This window comes from Oncorhynchus clarkii, chromosome 20 (assembly GCF_045791955.1).
Source record: "Oncorhynchus clarkii lewisi isolate Uvic-CL-2024 chromosome 20, UVic_Ocla_1.0, whole genome shotgun sequence".
NCBI lineage: Eukaryota > Metazoa > Chordata > Actinopteri > Salmoniformes > Salmonidae > Oncorhynchus > Oncorhynchus clarkii.
Window position 1 is genome coordinate 19,430,353 of NC_092166.1, and position 20,112 is coordinate 19,450,464.

At 41.7% G+C, this 20,112-nt stretch overlaps 1 protein-coding gene across 1 annotated transcript in view; it reads left to right on the forward strand.

Moving 5' to 3' along the window:
• Nucleotides 1–19,464, forward strand: part of LOC139376043 (vasoactive intestinal polypeptide receptor 2-like) — a 39,806-nt gene extending 20,342 nt beyond the window's left edge. Inside the window, exons 4-13 of the mRNA XM_071118154.1 lie at nucleotides 2,197–2,288; nucleotides 8,158–8,255; nucleotides 8,484–8,616; nucleotides 8,963–9,113; nucleotides 9,648–9,708; nucleotides 9,990–10,059; nucleotides 13,063–13,154; nucleotides 16,206–16,332; nucleotides 16,465–16,506; nucleotides 16,927–19,464. Of these exons, the coding sequence (XP_070974255.1) occupies nucleotides 2,197–2,288; nucleotides 8,158–8,255; nucleotides 8,484–8,616; nucleotides 8,963–9,113; nucleotides 9,648–9,708; nucleotides 9,990–10,059; nucleotides 13,063–13,154; nucleotides 16,206–16,332; nucleotides 16,465–16,506; nucleotides 16,927–17,100 (1,040 nt within the window). The 3' untranslated portion in view covers nucleotides 17,101–19,464. The remainder of the gene's footprint in view (nucleotides 1–2,196; nucleotides 2,289–8,157; nucleotides 8,256–8,483; nucleotides 8,617–8,962; nucleotides 9,114–9,647; nucleotides 9,709–9,989; nucleotides 10,060–13,062; nucleotides 13,155–16,205; nucleotides 16,333–16,464; nucleotides 16,507–16,926) is intronic.
• The last annotated feature ends 648 nt before the right edge of the window (nucleotides 19,465–20,112 follow it).

Sequence of the window (20,112 nt, forward strand, 5' to 3'; positions counted from 1 at the left end):
GTGACCAAGAACCCAATGGTCACTGTGACAGAGCTATAGAGTTCCTCTGTGGAGATGGGAGAACCTTCCAGAAGGACAACCATCTCTGCAGCACTCCACCAATTAGGATTTATTGTAGAGTGGCCAGAAGGAAGCCACTCCTCAGTTAAAGGTACATGACAGCCTACTTGGAGTTTGCCAAAAGGCATCTAAAGGACTCCCAGACTATGAGAAACAATATTATTTGGTCTGATGAAACCAAGATTGAACTCATTGGCATGAATGCCAAGCTTCACATATAGAGGAAACCTGGCACCATCCCTATGGGGGAAAGATGAACAGAGCAAAGTACAGAGATATCCATAATGAAAACCTGCTCCAGAGAGTTCAGGACCTTAGACTGGGGCGACGGTTCACCTTCCAATAACGACCCTTAGCACACAGCCAAGACAATGCAGGAGTGGCTTCGGGACAAGTCTCTGAATGTCCTTGAGTGGCCCAGCCAAAGCCCGGATTTGAATCCAATCTAACAGCTCTGGAGAGACCTGAAAATAGCTGTGCGTCCAACCTGACAGAGTTTGAGAGGATCTGCAGAGAGGAGAGAAACTCCCCAAATACTGGTGTGCCAAGCTTATAGCGTCATACCCAAGAAGACTCGAGGCTGTAATCGCTGCCAAAGGTGCTTCAACCAAGTACTGAGTAAAGGGTCTGAATACTTATGTAAATGTGATATTTGAGTCTTTTAGCAAACATTTCTAAAAACCTGTTTTTGCTTTGTCGTTATGGGGTATTGTGTGTTTGAAAAATATGTATTCAATTTAACTAGGCAAGTCAGTTAAGATCAAATTCTTATTCACAATGACGGCCTAGGAACAGTGTGTTAACTGCCTTGTTCAGGGGCAGAACAACAGATTTTTACCTTGTCAGCTTGGGGATTTGATCTAGCAACCTTTCGGTTACTTGACCAATGCTCTACCCACTAGGCTACCTGCCGCTGTGTGTAGAGTGTGTGTCGATTTGATGAGGGGGAAAAAACTATAATCAATTTTAGAATAAGGCTGTAAAAGTGTCAAGGGGTATGAATACTTTCCAAATGCACTGTCTATCGTTCTTTTGTAGCCTATATACTATGGCAAAATTCTCCATTGAATCATGTTGAATTGCACCAAGCCAAATTGCACCAAGCCAAGAATGATACAGTATGTTCTGCACTGCATGGACTAGAGGCAAAATTAATCATGTCTGCTCACTCCACAATCTCCAATGGCCCATGTGGCAGACTAGGATTCTGTGGAGCTCTCGTCCTACCCATCACTACTGGTGACAGTCTAGACGAATCTGTACTGCCACTTCATTCATTATAAACTAATTACCCAGACAAAGAGTGTGATAGATTACTGTAAGATCATTGTATTTACATTAAGACAGGTTCCAGTCTTATGATGAACACCCCACATTCAAGAGACCTCTGACTAAATGTAGCTGTGTGAAATTGAATTGGAGAGGATGAGTTGGGCATGTAAATTGGAAGATGTATTTGTAACAGAAACCTCTGGGATCCCTATAGCACCCGGCAAGTCTACAAGTAGGTAGGCTGCTGTGGCAGGGTCTGTGTAGAGTAGACTGATGGAGTGTGACACTCAAAGGAGCGGAGAAAGAAAGAGGCCTGATGTTGTAGTCCTAAATCGTGTGTAGTAAAGTACATTACATACAGGGTTCATTCAGTACTCAACTAAGTCGAAGGCTTCTTTGAATAAACATGGAACCCTTTCGCTTCCCAGAGAGAGAAGTTTTTGTGAAGAAACGCTGAAAATGACATCTATTTGCTCCTTAGAAGACTGTCTGAATGTTTTTTAGAATAATTTGACAACACTGTAAACAAGAACCAGTTGAAACTTTAATGGAAGCCATCATGCGTCATGCTCAAAATGGAATCACAGCCACTGAGCAATCACTTAGGGTTGTGTGTGAAGCCATGTGTAGCAAATCACACAAACTTTTTTGGTCGACTTGAGTGGGCATACAAAGGAGGATCATCTTAGCAGAATAAATATCATTCATCAGACTCACTTACCAGAGAAATCAAATAATTGTGTCTACAAAAAACATGCTGCAATTTTCTTTGACTATGATTTTGAAAGGAATAACCAAGTCTTTTAGAGATGGGGCAATACAAACATTTAACTGACAAAAGCAATATTTTTCTCCTACCCACAGGAAACATAAGTAAGAACTGTACAGAGGACGGATGGTCGGAAGTTTTTCCCCAAATAACCCGTGTGTGTGGGGCAGAGGAAAAACATGATAAGGTAACCAGGGTGATGTTCTCTGAGAGTTCTAGGTCTCTGGTCTCTCTGGTGTTCTAGATCTCTAGGTCTCTGGTCTCTCTGGTGTTCTAGGTCTTTGGTCTCTCTGGTGTTCTAGATCTCTAGGTCTCTGGTCTCTCTGGTGTTCTAGGTCTTTGGTCTCTGGTGTTCTAGGTCTCGAGGTCTCTGGTCTCTGGTGTTCTAGGTCTTTGGTCTCTCTGGTGTTCTGTGGTTGGTGTGCGTGCGTGTGCTCAATTCCACCCGATGCCTTGAAATACAGAAATACAGACACAGGTGCCTTGAAAGCTAAATAAAAAATCCTGTTCACCGTGGCACCCAGCTGTCTCCTCAATCTAAACACTGCACCACGTGTGTCCCAAATGGCACCCTGATATTTCCTATATAGTGCATTGCTTTTGACAAGGGCCCTGTGGGGAATAAGATGCCATCTGGGACACAGACTCCAAATTACTGTCCTGGTTGGCCCAGTACAGCAGATGTTAATAAGAGGCCAAGTAGCAGCAATGTTCCAGGAGGAAAAATGAAGAAGACTGATGATTCATACTGCTATTCCACTGCCCAGAATTTGATCAGAGCAATCTTCTTTGAAGAAAGCTGAACCAGAGATAAGCCTCGCAAAAAAGAGCAATGAAACTCAAATGACCCATTAATTTAAGGTCATTTAAATAATACTCCCAACAGTAATTCTTGTTTGGCAAACTGACTGTAGTTAAATTGCTGGCCACAATTCCCTACGATTCACTTGCTTCATTCAGATTGAGGAATGACCTCGAACAGCCTATTGTGCTCTCTGCGCTCTATTCTCTTGGAGGTTATCTAAGAGGCCCCACTGGTCTGGATCACAGAGCCACCGGTGGCACTCTACTGATCTCCATATGAAAATAAAATGCCTACTTTCTTAAATATTTAATGCACTAAAATGTTTTCCTCTAACTGAGTGGCCATTAATCTGTGAAATTCACCAACTGTACTCTCACCCAAGCCTTTCCCCCTGTTTGCCCATGTTAAGGCGATGTCCAATCTTTCGAAATGGAAAATTCATCTTCTCTCACTATGAAAAATAGATAGGAACACATGTTTCCTCTCTGGCTTGTTTCACACAGAGAGTTCAGAACTTTTGCAATACTGTAGTGAAGCCAGGAATTCTTGAAATTGGTAGAGGGGCAAGAAGTACCAAACGATGCCCCTGCCATTACCAATACAGTGCAAGCTCTTCGGGAACCCCCTTCTAGGATGTAACCTCTAGTCCGAGTGCCAGTCAGTTTATGCTCTAATGCCAACTCCTTGTCAAGCCAAACACAAGGAGTGACAATGAGAGAGATCACCTAAATATTAATTGGCTTTCATCAAGCCGTCCACTCAAGAAAAAGCTGTAACGTGGTTCAGGTTATCAGTCAACCTACCAGCGTATTTTTAAACAGCACAGGAATGAAATGGATCACATCATTACCAATGCTGCAGAAATCTGCTCCAAAGCAGTATCCAAATCCACTGGATGTACAGTAGTGATCATAATACTGTAGTCATATCTATAAAAAACTAAGTTCCAAAGGCTGGGCTTAATATAATGTATAAGAGGTCATACAATGCGTTTTGTAGTGATTCCTATGTTGAAGCTGTAAAGAATATTCGCTGGTCTCTGGTGTGTAATGAGGAGCAACCAGACACTGCACGTGACATGCTTATGAAATCTCTTATTCCAGTTACTAATAAGCATGCACCCATTAATACGAAAATGCACAACTAATTGGTAAATGTACTGTAAACTGAGAAATCATGTTACTAAACTGAACAAAAAGGAGAAACTGTACTATGAAACAAACATAAAAAAGATAAAGGGCTCTATTTTAAGTGCTCCATGGCAAAATGTGGTTGCTTCAAGTTTGATGTGTTTTATGTATTTTACAGTCTTATGTATTGCCTTGGAATCAACTCCAATTCCAATGTTAGTCCGTTACAGTTTGTTAAATGGCTTACAGAAACAAAAATCAAAAGGTAGACATATCTTTGCTAAATACATGAACTTGAATCCATTTGCAGTCCACATTGTTCTAAGTAATTACTTATACTGACATAGGGGCCTGGCCTACTGTACATGTCATTATGGCTGAGCATGGACATGGAAAACATTAAACGTTAAACATTAAATTAATGATAAGGCCTAAAAAGAGAACAAATAATTCTAAACAAAATAACAACTAGTTTTAAATAGGCTATATAGTATGTCACACTTATGGGAACCATAATTTCTCCCTCTGGGCATATAATATTAAAACAACGCAGATTATGGAGGGTTTTATGCACCTCCAAACTTTTCACAGTTGCTGGACAAAGATCCAATAAAAATATATAGATGGGGGGAATGTCCACTCACCGTTATACTGCTCCCAAAAAGGCCTGTTTTAATGAACATAATCAGAACCATTTTACAGATCAGATCGCATTCACACATCTCCAGAAGTTGCATTGCAAGTGCGCCACGGACGTTGTCACCATAAAACCAGGAAGGGGAAATATTAGAATAAGTTAGGTTGTAATAAAATTAAACGAAAAACAAGCAGGTTTTATAAATACTATGTAAAATGTAATGATATCATAAAATGGTCAGGATAAAAAAAATACTTCATCAAAGTAGGCTTAAGGGAGGACTCGGGTTTTGAACAGATGAAACAGAAAACATGCAATTTTACGAGGTTCACCGGTATTCAGAGGTTGAAATCTCTCGTTTCAGGACGGGCGTAGATACGTGAAGAGACACACGCGCACATGATAACATATGCACTATACACACACGCCCACATGGAGATTGTGTTGTACTGTAGATGTTTGGTAGTAGAGTAGTGGCCTGAGGGCACACACTTAATGTGTTGTGAAATGTTATTGTATATACTGTGCATGCTTGTTCTAAAATGGATATATTTGTTTTTTTTCCCTCATCAATCTACACACAATACCCCATAATGACAAAGCAAAAACAGATTTTTAGAAATATCACGTTTACATAAGTATTCAGACCCTTTACTCAGCACTTTGTTGAAGCACCTTTGGCAGCGATTACAGCCTTGAGTCTTCTTGGGTATGACGCTACAAGCTAGGAACACCTGTTTTTGCGGAGTTTCTCCCATTCTTCTTGACAGATCCTCCTAAGCTCAGTCAGGTTGGATGGGGAGTGTTGCTGCACAGCTATTTTCAGGTCTCTCCAGAGATGTTTGATCTGTTTTGGCTGGGCCACTCAAGGACATTCAGAGACTTGTCCTGAAGCTACTCCTGCGTTGTCTTGGCTGTGTGCTTAGGGTCATTGGTCCTGTTGGAAGGTGAACCTTCGCCCCAGTCTGAGGTCCTGAGCGCTCTGGAGCAAGTTTCATCAAGGATGTCTCTATACTTTGCTCTGTTAATCTTTCCCTCAAGCCTGACTAGCCTCCCAGTCCCTGCTGCTGAAAAACATCCCCACAGCATGATGCTTTCCTTCCGTTTGGCATTCAGGCCAAAGAGTTCAATCTTGGTTTCATCAGATCAAAGAATATTGTTTCTCATGGTCTGAGAGTCCTTTAGGTGCCTTTTGGCAAACTCCAAGTGGGCTGTCATGTGCCTTTTACTGAGGAGTGGCTTCCGTCTGGCTACTCTACCATAAAGGCTTGATTGGTGGAGTTCTTCAGAGATGGTTGTCTTTCTGGAATGTTCTTCAATCTCCACAGAGGAACTCTGAAGCTCTGTCAGAGCGGCCATTCTCTCCCCGATTTCTCAGTTTGGCCGGGTAGCCAGCTCTAGGAAGAGTCTTGGTGGTTCCAAACGTCTGCCATTTAAGAATAATGGAGGCCACTGTGTTCTTGAGGACCTTCAATGCTGCAGAAATGCTTTTGTACCCTTCCCCAGATCTGTGCCTCGACACAATTCTGTCTCCGAGCTCTACGGACAATTCCTTCAACCTCATGGCTTGGTTTTTGCTCTGACATGCACTGTCATCTGTGGGACCTTATATAGACAGGTGTGTGCTTTTCCAAATCATGTTCAATCAATTGAATTTACCACAGGTGGAATCCAATCAAGTTGTAGAAACATCTCACGGATGATCAATGGAAACATGATGCACCTGTTTTCAATTTCGAGTCTCATAGCAAAGGGTCTGAATACTTATATAAATAAGGTTTTTTAATGCATTTGTAAAAATGAAATTAACAGTTCTCACCTCATTATGGGGTACTGTGTGTAGAGTGATGAGGAAAATGTGTTTATTTAATACATTTTAGAATAAGGATGTAATGTAACAAAATGTGGAAAAAGGGAATGGGTCTGAATACTTTCCTAATGCACTGTATATTTATTGTAACAGCCTTAATTTTGCTGGACCCCAGGAAGAGTAGCTATTGCCTTGGCAGCAGTTAATGGGGATCCATAATAAATACAAATACAAAATGGCAGCAGTGGAGTTGGCAGGAGCACAAACAGATCTGGGACCAGGCCTTGTAACCTCAACTTTGGCTGGATAACTTTTTCTTATAGTTATATTTGAAGGGCACTTATGATGTGATGTTGAAACATGCTGTATATTTTAGAATAACTAAAACAAGGACTGATGTCATATCAAATGTTGTGTGTGTGCATGCACGTTTTGAAGAACAATGAGCAATGGATAGTGTGAAGTGCAGGTGTAGAAGAGCTCGCTTCAGAACAGGAGCTTTCTCCATGCTTTTAGAGAGAATGATTGTTTTCGTAAGATAATGTTCATTTGGCACTACCTCAAACTGGGAGTGTTGGTGCGTTGGTAGGGTCCTTGTCTGACGTTTTCAAAAAAGTCACTGTTTTTCACTAGACAGTGGTAAAACGGTGGAAATCAAACATTTGACACATTTCCTGGGGAAACAATATTAGAGAGCAGATTCACACAGGTTCTTTTTAAGATTTCAATCTCTTTGAATCAACCTGTGAATCACCCTTTGAGCGGGTTGAAATTATTTAGCAGTAGAAGCACTTTTTTTTGCCCATCTCTACAGTACACGTTTGTGAGTTTGAAAAGGAGTCTCTAAATGTCTCTCAAAATGTCTCAATGATTCTGTACCTCTGCTTTTCCTACCTCTGCTCACGCAGATCCTTTTAATGGCATAGTAAATCCCTTTTGAATCAATGTGTAGGACTAGCAAAAGAGAGAGAAGAGATAAGAAAAAGCAGGAGCACGGGAAAACCCATGCTGGTTGACTTGACAAGAAGAACTGGCAACAGAGAGACAGGAAACACAGGGATAAATACACCGGGGGAAATAAGCGACACCTGGAGGGGGTGGAGACTATCATAAAGACAGGTGAAACAGATCAGGGCCTGACAGAACAGGACTGGCAACCCCTCGGAGCCTGGTTCCACTATAGGTTTTTTCCCTGCCTTCTAGGGGATTTTTCCTAGCCACTGTGCTTCTGCCTCTGCCTCTGCATTGCTTGCTTGCTCTTTGGGATTTTAGCCTGGGTATCTGTAAAGCACTTTGTGACAACTGCTGATGTGCTTTATTAAATACATTTGATTGATTGATAAAATTGAAGGAGTTGGATTTGCTGACGCATGCCAGTTTCATGGAAGAATGGTTTAGTATTTGTAATGATATGTTTACCTGCTGAGGATGTTTAAAAACTATTACAACCTATAATCTGTCCTTCCTTGTTATTCATTTGATGTTAGAATCAAGTACATTCTGAAAGTACACACAATGTTGATATTGCACATGACTTGCACATGTTCTTTATTCTAACTTGGCTTCTATATATGTTGAAGTAATTGCCCATAGTTTTTTTTACATTTTAATTCAATTGAATATATACAGCTTTGATACTGCCAATAACTGTACTGTTTGTTCTCTTTCCTATAGCTGGTCTTCTTTATGGTGGTGAAGACTCTGTACACCCTGGGCCACAGTTTGTCTTTGATCGCCCTCACAACCGGGAGCGCCATCCTCTGTGTATTCAGGTGAGAGTTAGGATGCATCCCAAATGGCACCCTATTCCCTATATAGCGCACTACTTTTGCCAAGGGCCCTGGTCATAATTAGTTCTTAATATACGAAATAGGGTGGCACTTGGGACACAGCCTTAGTTACGTACAGTAGAGAACACCCTCTGTTCAGAGCAGCAGGGTATTGGATCAACACACCAGAGATCCTCTGATTAATAATTACCTCTGCCACCCCCTCTATAGAAAACTCCACTGCACGAGGAACTACATTCACCTCAACCTGTTCTTTTCCTTCATCCTGAGGGCGGTGGCGGTCCTTGTGAAGGACGACATCCTCTTCTCTCGCAGCAATCAGTGTTCTGAGCTGCCTTCACTGGTGAGCCAGGAGGTTTATCAGCCTGCATATCTCTGGTTCTTATAGTTCATTCACAATTCAGACTGATAAGTATTTGTACAGATTTGTTGGAAACATGTTTCTTTTGAGATTGAGGTACAGAATTCAGTTTCCATTGGACACATTTTGGTTATTGTACCTTCAGTTCACTCTGATTATGTTTGTGTGGGTATACTTTAGAAATGTGTGTTTTCCACTTCTTCGTGTATCAGAATAAGGACATGGAATTCAGTTTCCATATAGACACACACGTTTGTTCTTTGTGTTGAGTGTCTGGTAATTTATCTTTGTATAGCAGCACAAGTGATGTACTACAATGTTGTTCCAGATTGGATGCAAGGCGAGCCTGGTGATTTTTCACTACTTTATCATGGCCAACTTCTTCTGGTTGCTGGTTGAGGGCCTCTACCTCCATATGCTGCTGATTGTCATCTTCTCTGAAAATAGGCACTTCATCGTTTATCTTCTCATTGGCTGGGGTAAGCTACTTAAGCAAAAAGTCCTGAGGGGGTGTGGTATATGGCCAAAATACCATGGCTAAGAACTGTTCTTATGCGCAACGCGAGTGCCTGGACACAGCCCTTAGCCGTGGTATATTGGCCATATATCACAAACCCCCGAGGTACCTTATTGCTATTATAAACTGGTTATCAACGTAATTAGAGCAGTAAAAATAAATGTTTTGTCATACCCTTGTTATACGGTCTGATATACAACGGCTGTCAGCCAATCAGAATTCAGAGCTCGAACCACCCAGTTTATAATTAAGCAATAAGGCATGAGGGCTTGTGTTGTATGGCCAATATACCACGGCTAAGGGCTGTTCTTATGCACAACGCAATGTGGTACACGGTCTGATATACAACAGCTTTCAGCCAATCAGCATTTAGGGCTCGAACCACCCAGTTTATAATCATTAATATATACTGTGTGCAATGTATCAACAACAGTGAGGAACGTACAGTACATTCAATCCATTTATACTTTCAGATGTATTCTCCTCTCTGTTTCAGGAATCCCAACAGTGTTTGTTTCTGCATGGGCTATTGCAAGGGTTTATTATGAGGATACTGGGTGAGTTACCTTGGAAATCATAAATGTACATGATTGATGTGTTGGATTCTTTTCCTATGTGATTGCCAGACCGATGTTTGTCTTGGTTTGCATGTTATAATCTGTGACTTCAGATTCATGTGATTATCAAATTAATCAAGCATTTGGCAACCTTTTATCATTTTGATTTAATGCTCAAATCATTTTGACCAGCACAACGTGCTGTGCTTAGATTAGTATGGGCAGGGATGCATGGAACGTGTTTACTAACATTCTCATGTAGGTTTTTCTTATTTCTTCAGCTGCTGGGAACAGAATGATAACCCAATCCCAATGTGGGTGATCAATGTGCCCATAGGAATCTCCATCATGGTGGGTATCCAACATCTATCCTGACCCATTGCTGCTGCTGTAATTCCCTTTACCACATGCAGGATCTAACTGCTGCTATATCCAGGCATTAACTAAACAGGTGTCCAGATAAGTAAATGTCATACAGAGGATGCGTCTCAAATGGCACTCATTCCCTATATAGTGCACTACTATTGACCAGAGCCTTATGGGCCCTGCTCAAAGGTAGTGCTCTGAAAAGGGAATAGGTTTCCATTTGGGATGCAGACAGAGAATATTCAGATCTGTCAATCTAGCGCATACTGGGAGCTGATAGGACTGTAATAGCAAGAGCATGCTACATTTATGTAGTTACTCTGCATGCATGTGAATTAATGCAGTTCCTGGATATAATTCAAGGTTGATCCTGGCTTTATCGACATTTCTCCTGTCCAAACATAGTTATTTTTATTTAACCAGGTAGGCTAGTTGAGAACAAGTTCTCATTTACAACTGCGACCTGGCCAAGATAAAGCATAGCAGTGTGAACAGACAACAACACACACGGAGTAAATAATAAACAAGTCAATAACACAGTAGAAAAAAAATAGTCTATATACATTGTGCGCAAAAGGCATGAGGAGGTAGGCGAATAATTACAATTTAGCAGATTAACACTGGAGTGATAAATGATCAGATGGTCATGTGCAGGTAGAGATACTGGTGTGCAAAAGAGCAGAAAAGTAAATAAATAAAAACAGTATGGGGATGAGGTAGGTAAATTGGGTGGGCTATTTACCGATGGACTATGTACAGCTGCAGTGATCGGTTAGCTGCTCAGATAGCAGATGTTTAAAGTTGGTGAGGGAGATAAAAGTCTCCAACTTCAGTGATTTTTGCAATTCGTTCCAGTCACAGGCAGCAGAGAACTGGAAGGAAAGGCGGCCAAATGAGGTGTTGGCTTTAGGGATGATCAGTGAGATACACCTGCTGGAGCGCGTGCTACGGGTGGGTGTTGCCATCGTGACCAGTGAACTGAGATAAGGCGGAGCTTTACCTAGCATGGACTTGTAGATGACCTGGAGCCAGTGGGTCTGGCGACGAATATGTAGTGAGGACCAGCCGACTAGAGCATACAGGTCGCAGTGGTGGGTGGTATAAGGTGCTGTAGTAACAAAATGGATGGCACTGTGATAAACTGCATCCAGTTTGCTGAGTAGAGTATTGGAAGCTATTTTGTAGATGACATCGCCGAAGTCGAGGATCAGTAGGATAGTCAGTTTTACTAGGGTAAGTTTGGCGGCGTGACTGAAGGAGGCTTTGTTGCGGAATAGAAAGCTGACTCTAGATTTGATTTTAGATTGGAAATGTTTGTTATGAGTCTGGAAGGAGAGTTTACAGTCTAGCCAGACACTTAGGTACTTATAGATGTCCACATATTCTAGGTCGGAACCATCCAGTGTGGTGATGCTAGTTGGGCATGCGGGTGCAGGTAGCGAACGGTTGAAAAGCATGCATTTGGTTTTACTAGCATTTAAGAGCAGTTGGAGGCCACGGAAGGAGTGTTGTATGGCATTGAAGCTCGTTTGGAGGTTAGATAGCACAGTGTCCAAGGAAGGGCCAGAAGTATACAGAATGGTGTCGTCTGCGTAGAGGTGGATCAGGGAATCGCCCGCAGCAAGAGCAACATCATTGATATATACAGAGAAAAGAGTCGGCCCGAGAATTGGTTATGATATCGTTTGGTACCTTGAGCGTGGCTGAGGTGCACCCGTAACCAGCTCGGAAACCAGATTGCACAGCGGAGAAGGTACGGTGGGATTCGAGATGGTCAGTGATCTGTTTGTTGACTAGGCTTTCGAAGACCTTTAGATAGGCAGGGCAGGATGGATATAGGTCTGTAACAGTTTGGGTCCAGGATGACTGCGGCAGCTTTCCAATCCTTGGGGATCTCAGACGATATGAGAGGCTGAACCGGCTTGGAATAGGGGTTGCGACAATGGCGGCGGATAGTTTCAGAAATAGAGGGTCCAGATTGTCAAGCCCAGCTGATTTGTACGGGTCCAGGTTTTGCAGCTCTTTCAGAACATCTGCTTCTGGATTTGGGTAAAGGAGAAGCTGGGGAGGCTTGGGCGAGTAGCTGCGGGGCAGGGGGGGTGGAGCTGTTGGCCGAGGTTGGAGTAGCCAATAGGAAGGCATGGCCAGCCGTTGAGAAATGCTTGTTGACGTTTTCGATTATCATGGATTTATCAGTGGTGACCGTGTTACCTAGCCTCAGTGCAGTGGGCAGCTGGGAGGAGGTGCTCTTGTTCTCCATGGACTTTACAGTGTCCCAGAACTTTTTGGAGTTTTTTTGTTTTGTTTTTCTGCTTGAAACAGCTAGCCTTTGCTTTCCTGACTGACTGCGTGTATTGATTCCTGACTTGCATATCGCAGGGACTATTCGATGCTATTGCAGTCAGCCACAGGATGTTTTTGTGCTGGTCGAGAGCAGTCAGGTCTGGAGTGAACCAAGGGCTATATCTGTTCTTAGTTCTGCATTTTTTGAACGGAGCATGCTTATCTAAGATGGTGAGGAAGTTACTTTTAAAGAATGACCAGGCATCCTCAACTGACGGGATGAGGTCAATATCCTTCCAGGATACCCGGGCCAGGTCGATTAGAAAGGCCTGCTCGCAGAAGTGTTTTAGGGAGCGTTTGAAAGTGATGAGGGGTGGTTGTTTGATTGCGGACCCGTAGCGGATACAGGCAATGAGGCAGTGATCGCTGAGATCCTGATTGAAGACAGCGGAGGTGTATTTGGAGGGCCAGTTGGTCAGGATAACGTTTATGAGGGCTTTACAGCAAGGGATTTATATGTGACGGCTTCTACTGTTTCCTCTTATCTGACTGCATCACATTTCCCTCAAATGTATACCATTACTGGTCATAGATTACCTAAATGCCCTTCAAAAGCAATGCAGTGAACAAATTTGACAAAAAATATACAAATATGTGTCATATTTATATGATATTATATATCATGTCTGTTGACTGGCTTTCCAGGTGAACTTCCTCCTGTTCATCAGTATTATAAGAATCCTGGTTCAGAAACTGAGGTGTCCTGATGTGGGTGGCAACGACCAGTCACAATACAGGTATGTGCTCTTGTACCCAAGTAGGCATGTGTTACTGCACTCAGGCAAAAGACAATGAGTACTCAACAATGGAGTGTGTCAACATTCCTATGTCACCACACTTAAATGCCACAGTATACAATTGCATGCCACTGACGTGGTATTTTAGTTGCCTTCTCAGGCCAAAGACATGCAGCCTGAAGGTGTTCTATAGTGCAGACTGCAGAGTGACGCAAGATTCAGGCTTAGCTATAGAGGTGGTCATCACAGCACGCCTTCAGGGAGAAATATTCCCATCTGTTCAACGAGGGGATTTTAGGGATAAGAGGCAGGTGGTGATGCTAAGACTGGATGAGCTGGTGTCTATTGTTCCGGGCATAATCCACCTTAGTGCTAAGAATCACAGGTTGGCACTTGGCAGTCAGTATCCCTTAACGATTTAGGAGGCATTTCAAATGGCACCCTATTCCCTACAGGGTCCAAAGGCCTCTGGTAAAAAGTAGTGCACTATATAGGGAAAAGGGGGCCATTGGGGTGCAGCCTTTACTCTCACTGCAGCACAAAGCCATCCCTGAGTTCAGACCAGTCTGCTGATGACTATCTGCTTCCCCGAAAATCTTCTGAGGAAATTCTCAGCAGCCAGAAGGGAAGCATCACCAAAAGGGAGTAATACACTCTGTAATCTGTGCAGTCTGTTGAGGTTTTAGAAAGGCTAAGATGCTGCTTCTTCAGACAAATATATCCCTAAGAATATATGTAAGTCTGCTCTTGTGGCAAAAGGCTGTGGAATGATGGGTAAAAACTTAGATAAAAACTCAGGTTTATTTTGGGTGCCCTTTTGTTGGTAGGATATTCCCTATGCCGCTCTATACACATTGCACGTTATTGATCTGCATATTTATGGGATTCTAGAGAGACTCCAGACATGCTTTATGTAAAGAGATCATCAACATGGGAATGTGGAAATAAACCATGGGTGTCATGTTGACCTGACATCAGTGGAGGCTGGTGAGGGGAGGACGGCTCATAATAATGGCTGGAATGGAATGAATGGAATGGCATCAAACACGTGTTTGATACCACTCCATTCCAGCCATTACACACCATCATTATGAGCCGTCCTCCTCTCACCAGCCTCCACTGCCTGACGTGCACTGGCACAGCCCCTTGTTGATTATCCCTTCCATTGATGTGTATATGTACAAAAAAGCATGAGGACGCACACCAGAAATAGTTAGAGAAGTGCCAACTCAACAAAAAATGTAAGGAAGTCGCATACACTACATGCTGTCAATCATTTAAATGGGAAAACACCAACGTTTCGCTACCAAGGTTTTGTGCACATACAGTGCCTTGCGAAAGTATTTGGCCCCCTTGAACTTTGCGACCTTTTGCCACATTTCAGGCTTCAAACATAAAGATATAAAACTGTATTTTTTTGTGAAGAATCAACAACAAGTGGGACACAATCATGAAGTGGAACGACATTTATTGGATATTTCAAACTTTTTTAACAAATCAAAAACTGAAAAATTGGGCGTGCAAAATTACTCAGCCCCCTTAAGTTAATACTTTGTAGCGCCACCTTTTGCTGCGATTACAGCTGTAAGTCGCTTGGGGTATGTCTCTATCAGTTTTGCACATCGAGAGACTGAAATGTTTTCCCATTCCTCCTTGCAAAACTGCTCGAGCTCAGTGAGGTTGTATGGAGAGCATTTGTGAACAGCAGTTTTCAGTTCTTTCCACAGATTCTCGATTGGATTCAGGTCTGGACTTTGACTTGGCCATTCTAACACCTGGATATGTTTATTTTTGAACCATTCCATTGTAGATTTTGCTTTATGTTTTGGATCATTGTCTTGTTGGAAGACAAATCTCCGTCCTAGTCTCAGGTCTTTTGCAGACTCCATCAGGTTTTCTTCCAGAATGGTCCTGTATTTGGCTCCATCCATCTTCCCATCAATTTGAACCATCTTCCCTGTCCCTGCTGAAGAAAAGCAGGCCCAAACCATGATGCTGCCACCACCATGTTTGACAGTGGGGATGGTGTGTTCAGGGTGATGAGCTGTGTTGCTTTTACGCCAAACATAACGTCTTGCATTGTTGCCAAAAAGTTCAATTTTGGTTTCATCTGACCAGAGCACCTTCTTCCACATGTTTGGTGTGTCTTCCAGGTGGCTTGTGGCAAACTTTAAACTACACTTTTTATGGATATCTTTAAGAAATGGCTTTCTTCTTGCCACTCTTCCATAAAGGCCAGATAAGATTGTTGTCCTATGGACAGAGTCTCCCACCTCAGCTGTAGATCTCTGCAGTTCATCCAGAGTGATCATGGGCCTCTTGGCTGCATCTCTGATCAGTCTTCTCCTTGTATGAGCTGAAAGTTTAGAGGGACTGCCAGGTCTTGGTAGATTTGCAGTGGTCTGATACTCCTTCCATTTCAATATTATCGCTTGCACAGTGCTCCTTGGGATGTTTAAAGCTTGGGAAATCTTTTTGTATCCAAATCCGGCTTTAAACTTCTTCACAACAGTATCTCGGACCTGCCTGGTGTGTTCCTTGTTCTTCATGATGCTCTCTGCGCTTTTAACGGACCTCTGAGACTATCACAGTGCAGGTGCATTTATACGGAGACTTGATTACACACAGGTGGATTGTATTTATCATCATTAGTCATTTAGGTCAACATTGGATCATTCAGAGATCCTCACTGAACTTCTGGAGAGAGTTTGCTGCACTGAAAGTAAAGGGGCTGAATAATTTTGCTCGCCCAATTTTTCAGTTTTTGATTTGTTAAAAAATGTTTGAAATATCCAATAAATGTTGTTCCACTTAATGATTGTGTCCCACTTGTTGTTGATTCTTCACAAAAAAATACAGTTTTATATCTTTATGTTTGAAGCCTGAAATGTGGCAAAAGGTCGCAAAGTTCAAGGGGGCCGAATACTTTCGCAAGGCACTGTATAACCAGCAATTATTATTATTATATTAAACAGTATATTATTGAATATAAGTGTGTAGTCTCTAGGTCCCCTGCATACAGTATATCTGTAATATTGTGTGTGTTTTCAGGAGGTTGGCCAAATCCACTCTCCTGTTGATCCCTCTGTTTGGCATCCATTATGTTGTCTTTGTGTCTCTCAATGAATCCATGGTAGATTATAAAATCTTCTTTGACCTCGCTATCGGATCCTTTCAGGTAAAACGGATCATTTTTGCATAATTTAATCATAATTAATATCTTCTGGCTATATTTGGCAGTTTTGTTGGGAATTGTTTGTTTTTGGTTGTCTCTTATTTACGGGATTTTCTGTTGATGTTCTATTGGCAGGGCCTGGTGGTTGTCATCCTGTACTGTTTCTTAAACAGTGAGGTAAGCCGTTGTCTTTAAGCTCTTGACTTAATTGTTGTTTCTTTTTTTTCTGGAATTAAAGGGTTGCCTTGGGGACTAATGGCTCAAAGAGGAAGACAAATAGCAGTGTAAATGATTAGTGAATCAGTGTTGACAGTGTCTTCCTTGGGTCAATTTGGGAAGAAAAGTGGGGGCTTTTATGAAAGCTATTTTGGAAAACAAGGTTTTAACTGATTTAAGATACATGTTTACAGTCTAATTAGGGAGGTCTTTTACTAGAAGTCGATAAACATTGACATTTTAAATGTTGTCTGCTTCATTTTCATTGTAGTAAATCAACGAGGACAGGATTATATTCAAACATTATATAGTATAGCTATGAATTGACAGATGTTGACTAGTTTTCCCTTTTGTGCTAAGAGATTTATCTTCCTACTTCAGGTTCAAGGGGAACTGAAGAGAAAATGGCAGAGTATATGCCTCAACTGCCATATGGCCAGAAACTACACCCAGCACAACACCTATGCCTCCAGAAACGGCTCAGAGAACATGGCTCAGTTCCAACGTAACTGTCGGGCCCAGTCCTTCCTGCAGACAGAAACTACTGTACTGTGAGGGCTGCGGGTAAAGAGGCATCTGTCTCCATTAAAATGCTATAAAACTCTGCTATTGGCCTAAATACACACTACAGCAAGCATAGGCTACAGTTGTGGGCACTAAAAAGTTAGGTTGGCCCACAGTATTGGCAGAACAATTACTGAAATGGCTCTAGGATCTTCTAATGAGTTTGTCTATTAAACCTGTACCCTTTATTGTGCCTGCAACTTAAGGCAGATGTCATAACAGGGTATTTTTAACAGATATGAATAAATTGGTCTGTCTGCAGTAATGTCAATGTTTTTAAGTCATTGGCTAGTTTAAATAAACCTTTCATTAAAGGATGCCAGGGAGAAGTGCTGTGCATGGCTAGTATACTCATCCCTCTTCCTCTCTCTTTCCCTCTCCCTCTTCCTCTCTCTTTCCCTCTTCCTCTCCCTCTGTGGTGAAATGAATTTCACACTGTGCTTAATGACCTCATGCAGCCCTCCACCCATGTGTTCTGACACTAGTCTAAATGAACAATGTCTTTCAAGTTAATATCTGAGTCTCAAATGGCACCCTATTTCCTATATAGTGCACTACTTTTGACCAAAGCCCTATGGGCCCTGGTCAAAAGTAGTGCACTAAACAGGGAATAGGGTGCCATTTGGGACATTGACAATATCATTTGAGTCATTTGTGATGACTTTCAGAGTGAAAAGAACTAAAGGGTAAGAGATTTATGGATTCAAATTAACAATGGTTTCATCTTGACCGTTAAACATTGTATCTACTTTTGTAAATGTAAAACAATTGTAGCATAGATTTAGTTTTCTTCATGGTTAATTTGCTGTTTAAACAATTAAGCAATGGGTTGTCAAACTGAACTGGGGTTCTAGTAGATCTAATTTTGTCAAACATGATTACAAGGAGACTAGGATTGTCATGGCAAAGATGTATAGATAGATATACAGTATGTACATTTGACATGTTGCTTTGTATTACCGTCGAGAAGATTAAAATGGATATAGAGACTTAAATGAGATAGTTGAGAACAAGTACAATATGAGCAGGTAGGAGAGGAGATGAATTGTAAAGGACCATTGTGTATATTAGAGGGTCTATTGACCTACTGCAAAGTCTAAAGTACTGGTATGTCATTTTTGCTAAGATATTACTCAGCATTATTTTCTGCAAAGACACCATGAATGTCATACCACAACATGATTGATGAACAATCTCTTGTTAGTATTGTATCATGTGAATGTAATTTTCCTCTTTATCTTTTACAGTATGTTATGCTTTTGTGTGTGTTCATTCCACACTAAGACAACCAACCAAAGCCATCTCTGTTGTAAGTTATCTACATATGCTGTCTATTTAAATGTTAACTCAAGGTATGAGTTCTGTGGTAGATCCATGCTCCTGTCTGGACTGCTATACACACATCTATCCGGCTGAACAAACTGACCCTGAACCAGACCGGGATTTCAGGTGCTTCGTGTAGATATGGAAGACAGATAGGAAATGACTGCTGATTACCTTGGCATTTCCCTCACAAAGGTGTTTCCACTGACAAGATGACAATGTTTAGACTTGAGGTCATACTAGAAGGAGACCTAAGCTCCAACACGGTCCTCTTTTGTGTTTCCTAGAAAAATCCGCCCAAATGTACTATTATTCCCTGATCTCCGAAGACATTTCAAATGTTGAGCGAACTCATGTATTTGCCATGTAGAAATCTGCCAGGATTGTGTTTTTTGCATGTTTGTCATTGATGTAGTCAATCAAAATGTTAACAGTGCCTAATACTTTCTATTTCATCTTAGTTATTTTATTCTACATTCTGTTGCTGTCTCCTTCCCAAATGGCACAATATCCCCTACATGGTGCACTACTTTGACCATCTCTGGTCAAAAGTAGTGGACAATATAGGGAATAGGGTGCCATGTAGGGTGCATCCTATGTGTATATTAAAGATGCAAGGAGATGGAGAAGTGGAATAATATCTGTAATGTCATAGCTACCACAGTTAATGTGTTCATTTTGTGAACATTAGTGATGTATCCTTGTATTGATGAGCCTGAACACCAGTCTGTTTGTGTTTTCATGCGCATTGTCATTGGCTTTACATGGACCGCCATGGAGTTGGCAAGAGCATAAACAGATCTGGAACCAGGCTATGTATTGATGTCCTTATGAGAACAAAATGTATTTTTGCCTTTATGGTCGAGATATTTCCATGAGCTGATTTCTCACCGCTAAACAGTGGACATGCTCTAAGGTTGCATAACAAACAGTTTTATATATTAGCAACATGCTTTTGAATGATGCTTTGTTTAATGTCTGGGTATGTATGTTATGAGCACATGATGAATAAACTTGACCTTCAATATTTAATCTTTTTATGACTTCCATATTGATGAGACTAGTTCTTAAATAAATGTTATTGTTGTACAGTAGAAATGTTCTCTGATTAAACCTGGGCCATTTTGCTGGTTCATAGACGGTGTACTGTCAGAGCTCCAGCTTACTTTAGTTTCCAGGACTGTATTCCAAATAGAACCCTATTCCCCTTATTGTGCGTCAAGGTAGTGCACTATTTTTGGAACAGGGTGCCAATTGGGACGCAAGCCAAGATTCGGGGACGCTAGCTGAACGTGTCGCTGACTCTGAGATGAGGCGCTGTGATGATCTGAGCTGACAGAGCTGCTCCGGGGCGGAGGCAGCAGCACTAATTGGAAGAGAAGATGCTGTCCAAGAAAGAAACAACCTCTGATCCACACTGGAGTCACTCTATTTCTCTACACACCCTTGTATTCTTGCATTTGGGATATGAGTGGATGGGATATGTGAATGAGTGGGTTTAATTACTTCTTCAAAAGGAGAATGGGTTCATTCTGGGACAATATTTTGGCTAAATATCTGTGTCAAAGCTTTAATGAAGAATGAGAGGCCTCAGGCCAAATATCATTATTAGCATACATTTGAGCCACATATGGAGACCTCTAACCTTAAAGGTCAAATGTAAACTCATAACAGTGAGCT